This window comes from Halichoerus grypus, chromosome 3 (genome assembly GCF_964656455.1).
Source record: "Halichoerus grypus chromosome 3, mHalGry1.hap1.1, whole genome shotgun sequence".
Classification (NCBI taxonomy): domain Eukaryota; kingdom Metazoa; phylum Chordata; class Mammalia; order Carnivora; family Phocidae; genus Halichoerus; species Halichoerus grypus.
Window position 1 is genome coordinate 191,281,412 of NC_135714.1, and position 15,300 is coordinate 191,296,711.

At 42.0% G+C, this 15,300-nt stretch overlaps 1 protein-coding gene across 6 annotated transcripts in view; it reads left to right on the top strand.

The window, feature by feature from the left end:
* Window positions 1-15,300, top strand: part of FAT1 (FAT atypical cadherin 1) — a 127,938-nt gene that overhangs the window by 86,297 nt on the left and 26,341 nt on the right. For all 6 annotated transcript variants that reach the window (XR_004923631.2, XR_013446660.1, XM_036112387.2 and 3 more), the window contains exons 7-10: window positions 112-251; window positions 5,088-5,363; window positions 5,489-5,699; window positions 10,992-15,059. Coding sequence is in view for 4 of the 6 variants with exons in the window: in XM_036112387.2 (XP_035968280.2) it covers window positions 112-251; window positions 5,088-5,363; window positions 5,489-5,699; window positions 10,992-15,059 (4,695 nt within the window). In the remaining 2 variants the exon portion in view is untranslated. The remainder of the gene's footprint in view (window positions 1-111; window positions 252-5,087; window positions 5,364-5,488; window positions 5,700-10,991; window positions 15,060-15,300) is intronic.

Below are 15,300 nucleotides of genomic sequence, written 5' to 3' on the forward strand. Positions count from 1 at the left end.
AGCAGTGTATCAGAAGTGGTTTTTTTTTTTTTTCCCTGTCATGAAGAATTAGAAAACCACAAAAGAAATGACAAATTCTCATACTTTTCTGTATGTCCTAACTTAAACTAGGTGGCAACTACGACAGTCACTTTGATGTGGACAAGGGCACCGGGACCATCATTGTTGCCAAACCTCTGGATGCAGAACAGAAATCAAACTATAACCTCACAGTTGAAGCTTCGGATGGAACCACCACTATCCTCACACAGGTAAGTGAGTCACCGACGATGCAGTCGTCAGAGGAGGACTGATAGAACTTTCTGGAACCACCACTGTCCTCACACAGGTGAGTGAGTCACCGACGATGCAGTCGTCAGAGGAGGACTGATAGAACTTTCTGGAACCACCACTGTCCTCACACAGGTGAGTGAGTCACCGACAATGCAGTCGTCACAGGAGGACTGAGAGAACTTTCTGGTTGTGTGGTGCACAGGCAGCGTGAGCGGTTGATTCAGCCCCGGAGGCTCCCAAGCAGAGTTACGGTGTTGATAGAGCTTACACATATGCACACCAAGGACTTGTATTTAGGGAAAGAAAATTGACTGCAAATCTTGGTGTAGGTTTGGCCTGTAATTAACCAGTTTTGGAAATTTTGAAAGAAGACTTAAAAACAACAACCCACTTTGGATCATCAGAATCTTTCAGTTTTATACTGATTTTGAACAGTGTTAGTATAAATTGTATCACTCTTGAGGATGAATTGTCCAAGTCATTTTCATTAAAGGTCATTAAAGTGATTAATGATCTTTTAAATCACTTTTTTGAATTTTTTTCCCTTTTGACTACTTTAATGAGGGTTGTATAAAATGATTGATAAAAATTGTTCTCATAATTCCTTTAACATCTTTATTTGTTCCTATCTGGTGATTAAGAGATAGCCAGATTACTGGGATTTCAAATTCAAATGTTAAAACCCGAATACATTAAATTCTCTTTGATTCTCAGTGTGGACTGTTTGAGAATTTGTTGAACATTTGTTATATGCCAGGTATTGTTCTAGAAACTGAATACTGGGAAACAAAATCCTACCCTCATAGAGCTTACCTTAGGATGGTGGAAGCTGAGATTTACATATAATCTGCTATGTCCTAAAGGACAAAAGAAGAAATTAAATACTAGAAGATAAAATGTTCCGAATTCCAGTTTTTTTTTTTTTATCTTTAGATGATACTATTTTAAATCTCAAATGAGAGAGATCATCTGTTAAATCATTTAGTTGCACTGAAGAATAAAAGTTAGAGTCTGTGATGTCTTTTCAATTAATAAATGAGTAGATGATTCAGAGCCGGTTATGAAAAGACCTTCTTCCTTTCTCCACATGGTTGTGATTTTTAGCGTATTTAAAATTGACACATGTACGATGCTTTGGGGTCATTTTGAGATTGCATGTAAAAGTTTTACTACAGTATTAAAATTTCATTTCTGTTGGTAGCTTCTCATTATGGAAGTTAGACTTTAGAGCATGAAAATGAGAAAAACACGGAGTTGTAGTAAATTTAACAGGATCAATTTTGAAAGGTTTAAAGAGTGTAACTGTATGTGGATCGGTTCAAATAATCTAACCAGAACTCTAGCAAAAGGAACTTAATAAGCAGTAGAAATGCCCCTCTGTGCCAAGCATTCTCATTAATGAAGATGATCTATTTACCTGTGGCATTTATCGCTTATTACATAAATGATTAAGTAGCAGTGTGCCCCTTCCCCAATAATTGTAGTTTTTAGCGAGTACCGTTAAAAGCTTCGAATGAAACGTGGAGTAGATTGACTAAAATTTCTCGTAAAACCCAGGAAAGAAATTACAGTCTTTCCAGGGACACAGAAGTATCTTTAAGTTTTAGTGCTTCATTTATACTTTGTAAATTCTTTTGAGTCCTTTTCAGAGGGTCTTGATAATATCCTCATGACTTGCTGGCAGGGAGGGGGATTCAGAATCTCCAGGAGTGGTCCCAGAGCCCAGACTCACCTGGGAGGTGTGGGACAAAGGGGACGGTCAGTAATTAGGTTTCGATTTCCACATGGGGCAGAGGACAGGGCGGTAGGCATGGGGATGAGAACAGCACAGCAAATGTCGCCTGAAGAGCGATGCGGAGATAAGAATTGGGTTGATAAGGGCCTCTGGACCATGGGGTGGATTCGGGTTTGTAGGTAAAACTCGGGCCCCAGCAGGGCGGGTCAGTAGCAGCGGACGGCAGGTCGGAGGTTCGGGGAGCGCTGTGGGGTTGAGCCACAGTTGCACCATGAGCAGAGAGGGGCGGTGCGGGGTCCCAGTGTGGTCCCCAGTGCTCGCTGCTCCTTGCTTTCCTGTCCTGCCGTTTGCTGCTCGGGATGCTGACCACTGTTAATTCAAGTCGCTTCGCTTTATCTCGTGTCTCGAGGTAACTTCCCAAATCGAGTTAGGGCTTGTTCCTCTCTTTGAAAACAGCTTTGCTTTCATGTTTCCTTTTGGTTTCTCTCGAGCATCAGCATTACGCCCAGGTCGATTGGTTTGGGAATCTTGGCTCTGCCTCTTACCCTGTCCCTGGGCAGGTGGCTGGAACCCTCTGGGCTTCCCTTTGGTCATCGGGAAACTGGGCTTAGTGATTTTGTCCTCCCAGGCACTCTGAGGGTAAGTGAGGTGTAGCACACGGGCGCTGGCGCTGAGAGTGTCCGCACATGCTCACAGAGCACTGGTGTGGACTCCTGCTGGACACTTCAGTCCCCTCCCTGTCTCCGTTCTCTGTCCCTGCAGTTCATCTCGCACTGCCCACTGCCAGAGGGGGCTGCCCGGTTGGGAAGAGGAGGGGCAGGTGAATTTCCTCGGATCAGCTAGTTCAGGGCGTACGGGATTATGTAGCTCTCGGGCCTCTGCTTGGGAGTCCAGGCTCCGCGTACTGGATGCCGCCTTCTCCCTGCTCCCTTACCATCCCTTGGTGCCACGTCCTTCTCTCCAGTCTCAGAAAGACAGGGTGTTTGATGCCACATCTTGCCTTCATGTCTCTGACCAAGGTCTCCCCCCGACTCCCATCTCAGTATACACTGACCCACCAACCTAAGAGCTACACAAGCAAAGCCTATTACCTCCTCCTTGAAAGCTTTCGGAACGTCCCACGCCGTCTCTGGACTCCTAAAGACTTACTTGATAACTCATTTGATAATATGCAGAACCTCATTATGCCTCGTATGTGTAAGACATCACCTGCCGAGCTTGAAAGCTTCCTGAGGGCAGGGATTGTTGTACATTCATTTAATTTGCACCCCAGTAATGTGTAGGTACGTGCTGAGTGTATAAGGGCCCTGTGAATGTGCTTCATTTGAATTGCTGTATCAAAATTGGCTGTTTTTACCTTCCTTGTTCCTATTTAGTTGTGATTAATTGACTTCAGAGCAGGATTAAACTACCTCTACCCAACTCTCACTCCATTAGAAAAGTACTATGTAAGTTTATAGTGGAAATGAATATATAATGATTTGACTTAGAGAAATTATAAAGCCATCTCTTCTGGATCATCATTGACCTTTAAAAATGGTCTGTAGTTTTAAATGTTTATATAACTTTCACATAAAACCTTTCTGTGGTTTAGCGAATGCATTTAGTGTGTATATAAAGTTTAACGTTACAAATCCATCACTGACGTTGCAGTGTTTTATGAGAACACTGGTGTAGTCTTCGTGGAAAGACCTGTAGCTCATATGCCCACACCAGGGTGGTTAATAGCTTAACCTGTGCATTCCTGCGCCTTTGGCCTCCTATGCCATTTGGACTAGCAAACCTCTTTACTCCATGCATGCCAGTGAAGCTCAGGTTTCTTGCTCGTAACTATAAACCATCTTTATCATCAGTACTGCTTTCCACTATGCCTTATCCACACACATCTTTTCAATCTGAAAATGAATCCTCTTAGTGTTAAAGTAAAAAAAAAAAATTTTTTTTAAATTCAGCTTAGGACTGTTTTTTTTTAATATTGGCTTTTTCTCCCCCCTTTAAGGTTTTTATTTATTTAAGAGAGCTTATCTTTTCAGTATACTTAAATTGCTTTTAGAAAATGAATGTGTTGGGCGCCTGGGTGGCTCAGTGGTTAAGCAACTGCCTTCGGCTCAGGTCATGATCCCGGAGTCCCGGGATCGAGTCCCACATTGGGCTCCCTGCTTGGCAGGGAGTCTGCTTCTCCCTCTGACCCTCTCCCCTCTCATGCTTTCTCTCTCTCTCAAATAAATAAATAAAAAAAATCTTTAAAAAAAAAAAAAAAAGAAAATGAATGTGTTTACTATTTATATGTAGGTTTTATGATCACAAAAATGTAGTAAAGATTTTTAAAGCACGTTTCTAATTTATTGGTAGGAATTTGGAGTCTCAACGATTAGAACAAGAAATTTAAATATGGTATTTATCTAGTACCATACTCACCTTGCTAGCTTGGTAGTTGCAGATTCAAATCTGATACAGGAAATTATCTTCTGTAAATCCTGCTCAAGTAAATTCTCTGTTATCCTTAAATGAGTACTCTAGAAATCTCTCTACTGTGGAGACCTGAGAGAAATTAAGTGTGCAGTCAGAAAGAAGTGTGTGAAAGATGTTACATATGTCCTCCAAAGTTAGTTTCAAGAATTAAGAAAGTTCATTATCTTACTCATATGGGCAATATATCAATGGAAAATTTTAAAGATTTTTTTTTATTCTAAATTTTTGTTGCTTTTCTCATTTTGTTTCATTTTGCTAAAAAAAATCGGTGTTTTGGGGCGCCTGGGTGGCTCAGATGGTTAAGCGTCTGCCTTCGGCTCGGGTCATGATCCCAGGGTCCTGGGATCGAGCCCCACATCGAGCCTCACATCGGGCTCCTGACTCAGCGGGGAGTCTGCTTCTTCCTCTCCCTCTGCCTCTCCCACTGCTCATGCTCTCTCTCTCTCTGTATCTCTGTGTCTCAAATGAATAAATAAAATCTTAAAAAAAAAAAAAAAAAATCGGTGTTTTTTTCAGTGTGCATCTCATGTTTCCCCTTGATTCTGTAAATAATAAAATATCATTATTAAGGATATTATTATAACGTGAGTCATTTTTGTCCTTATAGGTATTTATCAAGGTGATAGATACAAATGACCATCGTCCTCAGTTTTCTGCATCAAAGTATGAAGTTGTTATTCCTGAAGACACAGTGCCAGAAACAGAAATTTTGCAAATCAGTGCAACGGATAAGGATGAGAAAAACAAGCTAATCTATACTCTGCAGAGCAGCATCGATCCATTGAGTCTCAAGAAATTTCGACTTGATCCTGCAACGGGCTCTCTCTATACTTCTCAAACACTTGATCATGAAGCCAACCACCAGCATGTTCTTACAGTCATGGTACGGCTTTCTGCTCATTCTTCGGCCACCATTCAGATTCTGAAGGGTTTCATATGTTTGAGAGTGATTTTTAATCAATTATAGGGAAACCCCCGACAGCACTGCTAATATATTGATTCTTTCAGGTGCGGGATCAAGATGTCCCTGTAAAACGCAACTACGCACGGATTGTTGTTCATGTCAGTGATACGAACGACCATGCCCCTTGGTTCACGAGTTCCTCCTATGAAGGGCGGGTTTATGAATCAGCGGCTGTCGGCTCAGTGGTGTTGCAGGTTACAGCTCTGGACAAGGACAAAGGGAAGAATGCTGAAGTGCTGTATTCGATCGAATCAGGTATTTTTGGAGCACTTAGTAGATTAACTTTAAAAAGTACATTTATTTTCTAAAACTAGTTCTGTATGTAGAAACATTCCTGTATGTCACCATAAAATTGCTTAAATTGATCTTTAGCTACCATTTTTCATATTAGGAGAAAGAAGACTTCTTTTGTCCTTTAAGCTTTTAACTCAATAGAAAGCAAAGAGAGAGAGTCCTACGTTTAATAAAAGGATTCACATTAATTAGCATATAGTTCAAGGCTCTGAGAAGTTCTGCAGTGAAGAAAACTCTATTTGATCCAATTCAATATTTCCACAATGTTTTAACCATGCAGCATTTTCCTTCATACTATTTGTTAACTATGAAACACTCCTAAGAAACCACTGGCCTCAGTAATTTAACTTTTAGAGCATTTTCTCTTGGGCACAGTAGGAGTTTCCATGACGGGGGGAGCACTAGGTGTCATGCCTGTGCTGCCCCTTTCACTCCCCTGCACCTTTAACAGTTGAGTTTCGTTCATGGAATTGGGCTGTTAACAGTGGGCCCCAGGGTTGCGATTTAGACTGGAGATGTTGAAAAGCCCAAGGAGTCTGCTGGAGAGTTGGGCAAGGAAGGCCTTGAACATTTCTTCTATGTATGACAGGGCAAGAGGTCCAGAGTCTTGCTGGTAGTTACAAGGAGGATCAAAGTGAAATGTTTTGTTCTCTGTTCTCTTTTATAATGCTATTCACAGTCTTTCATCTATTCATTCCATGGACTAATGAAGCATATTTTCGGTATCACGTGCCGTGCTAGGAGCGTGATATATGCAGAGGCTATCATTGGTCCACAAATGTATGTTCACGCAAAAGGGAAGCCCCTGATTGAAATAGGGATCTACTTTAGAGTATATGATTTGTATAGTCAGAATTCATTTTGTTTTGGGACCTTCCCTATTCATGCCACATATAGTGAATAAGTGATTAAGTATCAAGAAGCCTGCTTCCATTTTTCCATGTTTCTCAAGGTAATTGTTAGTACAAAGAATATAGATTCTCTCATTCTTTTGTCTTTATAATGATTTTAGAATATCGTGCACTTAACTTGATTTGTGTAAGTCCATTCCTTTGCGTATTTAAAAATTGTGCCTTTCCTAGACATTAGAATTGGTAGAGGTATCAATTAACTCTAGGTCATATAATCAAAAGCTGAGCATGGGGAGTAATTTAACAAAAAAAAAAACAACCACTTAATCGATGTGTTTTATGTGATTAAACTATTTTTATTTCTTAATACACTTGAAGCCTCATTTGTTTCCCCCAAACCAACCAAATTTAGTCCATTACCCACAAATAAGATTTTCTGTACTGCCCGGGGTTCAGGATTAAAATGTAGTATAGTTAGCGCCTTGAACAAAGATGAAGGTTTTTCCACTGGTTCAGAAATTTAGCTGTTAAAAAAAAACAGTGCATTCCATTTGTGCATGCCTGAGCAGTTCAGCAAAATAATTTTCTCATAGACAAACCGCCTGGGTTTGTGTAGGAGAAAATGTTAAACTTTTCCCTTAGCTTTCACATAATTTTCAACAACTGGGTGGTTAAAATATGATTGTTGGTGCCTGACTGAAGGCATGTGCATTCTTGAAATGCTTGTAATGACTGATGGGATTAGTAATTTGGTATTCCAAGAATGGAACTATATCTCCCCTCAAAGAATAGATGATAACCAAGGGCCTATTTTGATATAGAATTTGGACTTCTAAGGGGATAATCTTTATAGATTTGTTCATACAAAATGTGTGCTAAAGAATTACTTTATAGGCAACAGCTACCATTAAAATGCAGAAGTGTGTATGTGAATCTGTTTAAATAATAGGAAATGTAAAATGGTCATACCTCCTTTCATTTATTTATATTCACCCACTTCTCATTTGTGTCAGATTACATTTAATAAAGTTCAAAAAACTAGTTATAGATTCAGACTGTAACACTGCATGTTTAATTAGCAACAATTTATTGAGTGAAGGGTTTGGTCTGATTGGGAGTCTTTAGGGAAAAGAATTAATTAAAGGATATTTTCCGTAACAATTGACTTACGTGTTTAGAGACAATCAGGGCCATACTCTGGACTGTATGGTGTTTTCTTTCTTTTTTTAAAGTAGATTATTGTAACTTCAAAACTGTCATCATGCCTGGAAATAGAAGACACTCAGTGTATGTACTTATTACCTAGAATTGATTTCCTTCCCCAAACTTAGGTTAAATATAATTGCAGGTGAAACTTTAGGTTTCCCACTTGAGGCTGCCAACAGTTGGGCGGTCAGCACTTTACTGAGCGTCCACAGCACGTGCACAGTGGGAAGAAATGGATTTCTGCGCACAGCTCTGACGTGCCCTTTGGGGTGTATGTACGTAATACAGTCCTTGCTAATGTGCACAAATTCACATGTTTGTCTGGATAATTGCCTTCTTCAAATAGAACAATCTAAGGCTATTTAGAAATCACCAGTATCTCCCGCTCAAGTGAATGACTAAGCCCCCAACCTGGTACAGACTCCACCACTTGCCCTATTAATTCCCTCACAAATACCGCATGTGTATTTCAGTGTTTGATGAGTGTACCTGTTATTGGATCAGACAGGGGCATGTGTAAGCCATGCAGCGACCCTTAGTGTTCTTCCACATAAACATGTTGCTTGCCCATCTGCAAATCTGATGATTTCTGCCACAGGATAGATGTATGTAGGAGCCGTCTGTTAATTGGCTACCTGGGTTCCTGTTTAACCTTCTTAAGATACTCCAGGTAGTAATGTTTCTGAATTTTACATGCTGATAAAAACTTATCAGTGAGTGTCTCCTATGTGTCAGGCATTTTTCTAAGCACGGGTGATAAATAATGAATAAAACAAGCCATGTTTAAATGGGGACTTAACGTTCTAGTGGGAGAATGGCTAAGAAGGTTGCAATATGTGCTATAGAGGAAAAAACAGGGTATGGGGACAGAAACAGCCATCCTGATTAGGGAGGTAAAGGAAGGCTTCATCATCACATTCTCTAAGCAGAGGAACATTTGGGTAAAACCTGAGTGAATGAATGAATGAGAAGCAATGAGAATAGCTGGGGAAGACTGTTCCAGAGAGGACCCCACAAATACAGTCCTCCTGAGATGAGCATGTGCTCTTCTGGTTGAGGAGTGAGGAGCCAGCATGGCTGGAGGGCAGGGACTACGTTGTGTGGACAGTGGTGGGTTCTAATGCCACCAGGTTGCTTTAACGCAGGTAAAATCTATTCATTCCGCTCTCTAGGGCCTTTCGTGTTTGAAGTTTTAAGATTTCACTGTACAAAATGAGAGAAAGGGATAGAGATGATTGAATGTAAACTGTGGTAGGTTGGTTGCTTCATTAGTACAGACATAGGATAGCCCAAGGGATGGGGATGAAGACTGTCATCCACAGGTTTTTGTGGTCGCCCTGTCAGTCCCGGGCAACCGGTCACGGTTTTGAAAGATGGGATGACACCCACGTAGGATGAGAGAGGTCCTTGGAATTCTGAGTGACTAAAGCACAATGAGAGAATCTGGGATTGTTGACTCATAAATGCAGACAGGCAGAAATTAGGGTCTACGAGGCATGGTAGAGGCAGTGTGACCCGTTTGTGGGTGAGGGTTCAGCTCAGAACTTGGGGGCCCGGAGAAAGCCCAGGCCTCTGCACTGCTGCAGACTGTGGTGCACGGTGGTGGGGCCTAGACGCAGAGCCGGGCAGGCTTACTGAAAACCAGACCGGACCTGGCCTCAGAAAAAATTGTATCATGGATTTTTGGAAAATGTATTAACAGAAGGAAATGAAGGCTATAGAGGAAGTGTTTACTAGTAATGATGTGGGGAAAGGAGTGCTTGGTCGGTCTCCTGGTTTGCAAATCACACGGTAAGTCATTCTGGCCTATGAAGTACCCCATGCGGTTGCAAATCTAGAAAACAGAACTTGAAAAAGCAGTTAAGGGGCAAGTCAGCTTTGTTGTGGGGAAGTGTAATAGTTGATTTGGGGAAAATAAATTCAGTTCTGTGACTAGGATGATGGATTCTGGACTCTGGTGTGAAACAGAATGGGGATGAAGCGTGGGTAGATGGATCAAATCTGAGACCCTCACAACACTGCCTGAATCTATCCAAAAAGATAGTAAAGTGCTAAACTTGAATAAACTGCTGGTGTCTTCAGAAAGATTTCCGTGATGATACAAAACCGGGAACGATTATAGAGTTGCATTTGAAGCTAAATATCTGTATACAGTATGGCTGGAAAAGGTCCAAAGAGAAGCAAGGAAGACAGTCTGTTCTGGAGTGGGGTTTCTCTGTCTCAGCACTGTTGATACTTTGGAGCAAACAGTCCTTTGTTGTGGGGGCTGTGCGTGCGTTGTAGGATGTTGAGCAGCATCCCTGGTCTCTGCATTAGTAGCCCTCTCTGGGTAGTGATAACCAAAAATGTGTCTAGACATTGTTGCATGTCCTCCCTCAGTAGAGAGAACCACGGACAGAGAGAGCAGATTGACCGGAAAAAGATTAAGGAAGGGAACATGACTGAAATTTTTGAAATGTACATAGTGGGGCAGATTATACACAAGCTCATTCATCAATTCCCTGAATATTTAAAATAAGGGACAACTCTCTTGAAGCTTGTTAAAATTTCTTAGTGAATTGACATCTTCCCTTTCATAATGAATAAGAATCTTGAGAACTTACAGGTGATAAATGCTGAAACCAGAAGTATGTTTCAAAGGGTTTTTTTGGGGACTGTTGGAAAATTCATATCTGCCTTACCAAAGGATAACCATACTTTCCACAACACGTCCCTGGCTCAACCGATAGCAAGTGAGTTCCGGCTTTAGGTTTATAGAGTAATCTTTCTTCTGTTTCTTGCTTTTCATAATTTATGGACAAAACTCAGAAAAGTCTGTGGCATTTTAGGTGGCTAAAAATGAAATGAGTTCCATTCAAATGTCGATAACCCCCGAATTTCTGTTTTGTTTTTTTTTTTAAAGATTTGATTTTATTTATTTATTCATGAGAGACAGAGAGAGAGGCAGAGGGAGAAGCAGGCTCCCCGCTGAGCAGGGAGCCCGATGCGGGACTCGATCCCAGGACCCTGGGATCATGACCTGAGCCGAAGGCAGACGTTTAACCATCTGAGCCACCCAGGCGCCCCCCCGAATTTCTGTTTAATTTTAGAAAATCACTTCTAAAGATAGCTTTGTTTCTGTATCTCCAACTATGAGTTGTACTGATTGGTCCTTGTATTTTTCTCTAACATGGTTTTTTTTCCTCCCTCCTCCTAGGAAATATTGGCAATTCTTTCACAATTGATCCCATCTTGGGCTCTATAAAAACTGCCAAAGAATTAGATCGAAGTAGCCAAGTGGAATATGACTTAATGGTAAAAGCTACGGATCAAGGCAATCCACCAATGAGTGAAATAGCTTCTGTGCACATCTTTGTCACAATTGCGGACAACGCTTCTCCTAAGTTTACATCAAAAGAATATTCTGTGGAAATCAGTGAAACTGTCGGAGTTGGGAGTTTTGTCGGAATGGTTACAGCCCACAGTCAATCATCGGTGGTGTATGAAATAAAAGATGGAAATGTAGCCGATGCTTTTGATATTAATCCACATTCTGGAAGTATCATTACTCAGAAAGCCGTGGATTTTGAGACTTTGCCCATTTACACATTGATTATCCAAGGAACTAACATGGCTGGTTTGTCTACTAACACAACTGTTCTAGTGCACCTACAGGATGAAAATGACAACTTGCCGGTCTTTATGCAGGCAGAATATACGGGACTCGTTAGCGAATCAGCTTCAATCAACAGTGTGGTCCTAACAGACAAGAATGTCCCATTAGTGATTCGAGCAACTGATGCTGATAAAGAATCCAATGCTTTGCTTGTTTATCACATTGTTGAACCATCTATACACAAATACTTTGCTATTGATTCTAGCACTGGTGCTATTCATACAGTGCTGAGTTTGGACTATGAAGAAACAAGTACTTTTCACTTTACTGTACAAGTGCATGACATGGGGACGCCACGTTTGTTTGCTGAGTATGCGGCTAATGTGACCATCCGTGTAATCGACATTAATGATTGCCCTCCTGTGTTCTCCAGATCATTATATGAAGCTTCTCTCTTGCTGCCAACATACAGAGGAGTAAAAGTCATCACAGTAAATGCCACAGATGCCGATTCGAGTGCATTCTCACAGTTAATGTACTCCATCACCGAAGGCAACATCGGGGAGAAGTTTTTTATGGACCCCCAGACAGGAACTATAACCGTACAGAACACAACTCAGTTAAGAAGCCGGTACGAGTTAACTGTGAGAGCTTCTGATGGCAGATTTGTAAGCTTTACCTCTGTGAAAATTAACGTGAAAGAAAGCAAAGAAAGTCAACTGAAGTTTACCCAGGATTTCTACTCCGCAGTAGTAAAAGAGAATTCCACCGAAGCCAGAACATTAGCTGTCATTAATGCCATTGGGAACCCAATCAATGAGCCCTTGTTTTATCAGATCCTCAACCCAGACCGCAGGTTCAAAATAAGCCGGACGTCAGGAGTCCTTTCAACCACTGGCATACCGTTCGATCGCGAACAGCAGGAGGCATTTGATGTGGTCGTAGAAGTGACCCAAGAACAGAAGCCTTCGGCGGTGGCCCACGTAGTCGTCAAGGTCATCATAGAAGACCAGAACGACAATGCACCAGTGTTTGTCAACCTTCCTTACTATGCTGTCGTCAAAGTGGACACCGTGGTGGGCCACGTGATTCGCTACGTTACCGCCGTGGACCGAGACAGCGGCAGAAATGGGGAAGTGCATTACTACCTGAAGGAACATCACGAACATTTTCAAATTGGATCCTCAGGCGAAATTTCACTGAAAAAGCAATTTGAGCCTGACACCTTAAATAAAGAATACCTCATCACAGTGGTTGCAAAAGATGGAGGGAACCCAGCCTTTTCCGCTGAAGTTATAGTTCCCATCACTGTTATGAATAAAGCCATGCCTGTGTTTGAAAAGCCTTTCTACAGCGCAGAGGTTCCAGAGAATATCCAGATGCACAGTCCGGTTGTCCACGTACAAGCCAACAGTCCAGAAGGGTTGAAAGTGTTCTACAGCATCACAGACGGAGATCCCTTCAGCCAGTTTACCATTAACTTCAACACTGGAGTCATAAATGTCATAGCCCCTCTGGACTTTGAGTCCCACCCAGCGTATAAGCTGAGCATCCGAGCAACCGACTCCCTGACTGGCGCCCACGCTGAGGTGTTTGTTGACATAATCGTGGAAGACATCAACGATAACCCTCCTGTCTTTGTTCAGCAGTCTTACGCCACAACCCTGTCTGAGGCATCCGTCATTGGCACGTCTGTCGTTCAAGTTAGAGCGACAGACTTGGATTCAGAACCCAATAGGGGAATTTCATACCACATGTTTGGCAATCATAGCAAGAGTCACGATCATTTCCACATAGACAGCAGCACTGGCCTCATTTCACTAGTTAGGACTTTGGATTATGAGCAGTTCCAGCAGCACAAGGTTTTTGTAAGGGCTGTGGATGGTGGCATGCCCCCACTGAGCAGTGATGTGATTGTCACCGTGGATGTCACGGACCTCAACGATAACCCGCCACTGTTTGACCAGCAGATTTATGAAGCCAGAATTAGTGAGCAAGCTGTTCACGGGCATTTCGTGACCTGTGTTAAAGCCTATGATGCAGACAGTTCAGACATAGACAAGTTGGACTATTCCATTCTGTCTGGCAACGATCATAAGAATTTTGTCATTGACAGTGAAACGGGGATTATCACACTCTCCAACCTGCGCCGGCACACCTTGAAGCCATTTTATAGTCTTAACATTTCTGTTTCTGATGGAGTTTTTAGGAGTTCAGCTCAGGTTCACATAACTGTAATTGGAAGCAATCTGCACAGCCCTGTTTTTCTTCAGAGCGAATATGAAGTGGAGTTAGCCGAAAATGCTCCCTTACACACCCTGGTGATTGAGGTTAAAGCAACTGATGGGGATTCTGGTATCTACGGTCACATTACTTACCATATTGTAAATGACTTTGCCAAAGACCGATTTTACACAAATGAGAGAGGACAGATATTTACTCTGGAGAAACTTGATCGAGAAACCCCAGCGGAGAAAGTGATCTCAGTTCGTTTAATGGCCAAGGATGCTGGAGGAAAAGTTGCTTTCTGCACCATTAATGTCATCCTTACAGATGACAATGACAATGCACCCCAGTTTCGAGCAACCAAGTATGAAGTGGACATCGGATCCAGTGCTCCCAAAGGGACGTCAGTCACTAAAGTGCTTGCGAGTGATGCTGATGAGGGTTCCAATGCCGATGTCACCTATGCCATCGAAGCAGATTCTGAAAGCGTCAAAGAGAATTTGGAAATTAACAAAATGTCTGGCGTAATAACTACAAAAGAGAGCTTAATTGGCTTGGAAAATGAGTTCTTCACTTTCTTTGTGAGAGCTGTGGATAGTGGGTCTCCATCCAAAGAATCTGTTGTTCCCGTCTATGTGAAAATACTTCCACCGGAAATACAACTTCCAAAATTTTCCGAGCCATTTTATACCTACACAGTTTCAGAAGACATGCCTATTGGGACAGAGATCGATCTCATCCGAGCAGAACATAGTGGGACCGTTCTTTACAGCCTGATCAAAGGGAATACTCCCGAAAGTAACAGGGATGAGTTCTTTGTGATCGACAGACAGAGTGGCAGACTGAAGCTGGAGAAGAGTCTCGATCACGAGACAACTAAGTGGTACCAGTTTTCCGTCCTTGCCAGGTGCACTCACGATGACTACGAAGTGGTGGCTTCTGTGGATGTTAGCATCCAAGTGAAAGATGCCAATGACAACAGCCCTGTCTTGGAGTCGAACCCATACGAGGCATTTATTGTTGAAAACCTGCCAGGGGGAAGTAGAGTCCTCCAGATTCGGGCATCTGATCTAGATTCAGGAACCAACGGCCAGGTCATGTACAGTCTAGATCAATCACAAAGTGTAGAAGTCATTGAATCTTTTGCCATTAACGTGGAGACAGGCTGGATTACAACCCTAAAGGAACTTGACCATGAAAAGAGAGACAATTACCAGATTCAAGTGGTTGCCTCAGATCACGGTGAGAAGGTTCAGCTGTCCTCCACCGCCATTGTGGATGTTACCGTCACTGACGTCAACGACAGCCCCCCGCGGTTCACGGCGGAGATTTACAAAGGGACTGTGAGTGAAGATGATCCCCCGGGCGGTGTCATTGCCATCTTAAGTACCACAGATGCTGACTCTGAAGAAATGAACAGACAAGTTAAATATTACATCACAGGTAAAAACATTTACACGAAAGGGTGTAAGTTAAAAATAAATTGTACTAGAGGTATACGTGTTGAAGTGCATGTTTTAGGGAAATGGGGAGTTAAGGGGATGATTTTAGTAGTTTTGTCTAAAGTAAGTAGAAATAAAATAAGTAGAAATCTATTATTTAGACATAATTAGTTATGTCTAAAATAAGTAGAAATAGCTATTAAGCTACATTTCAAGTTCTTCACCTGAGGAAAGTGAAGAGT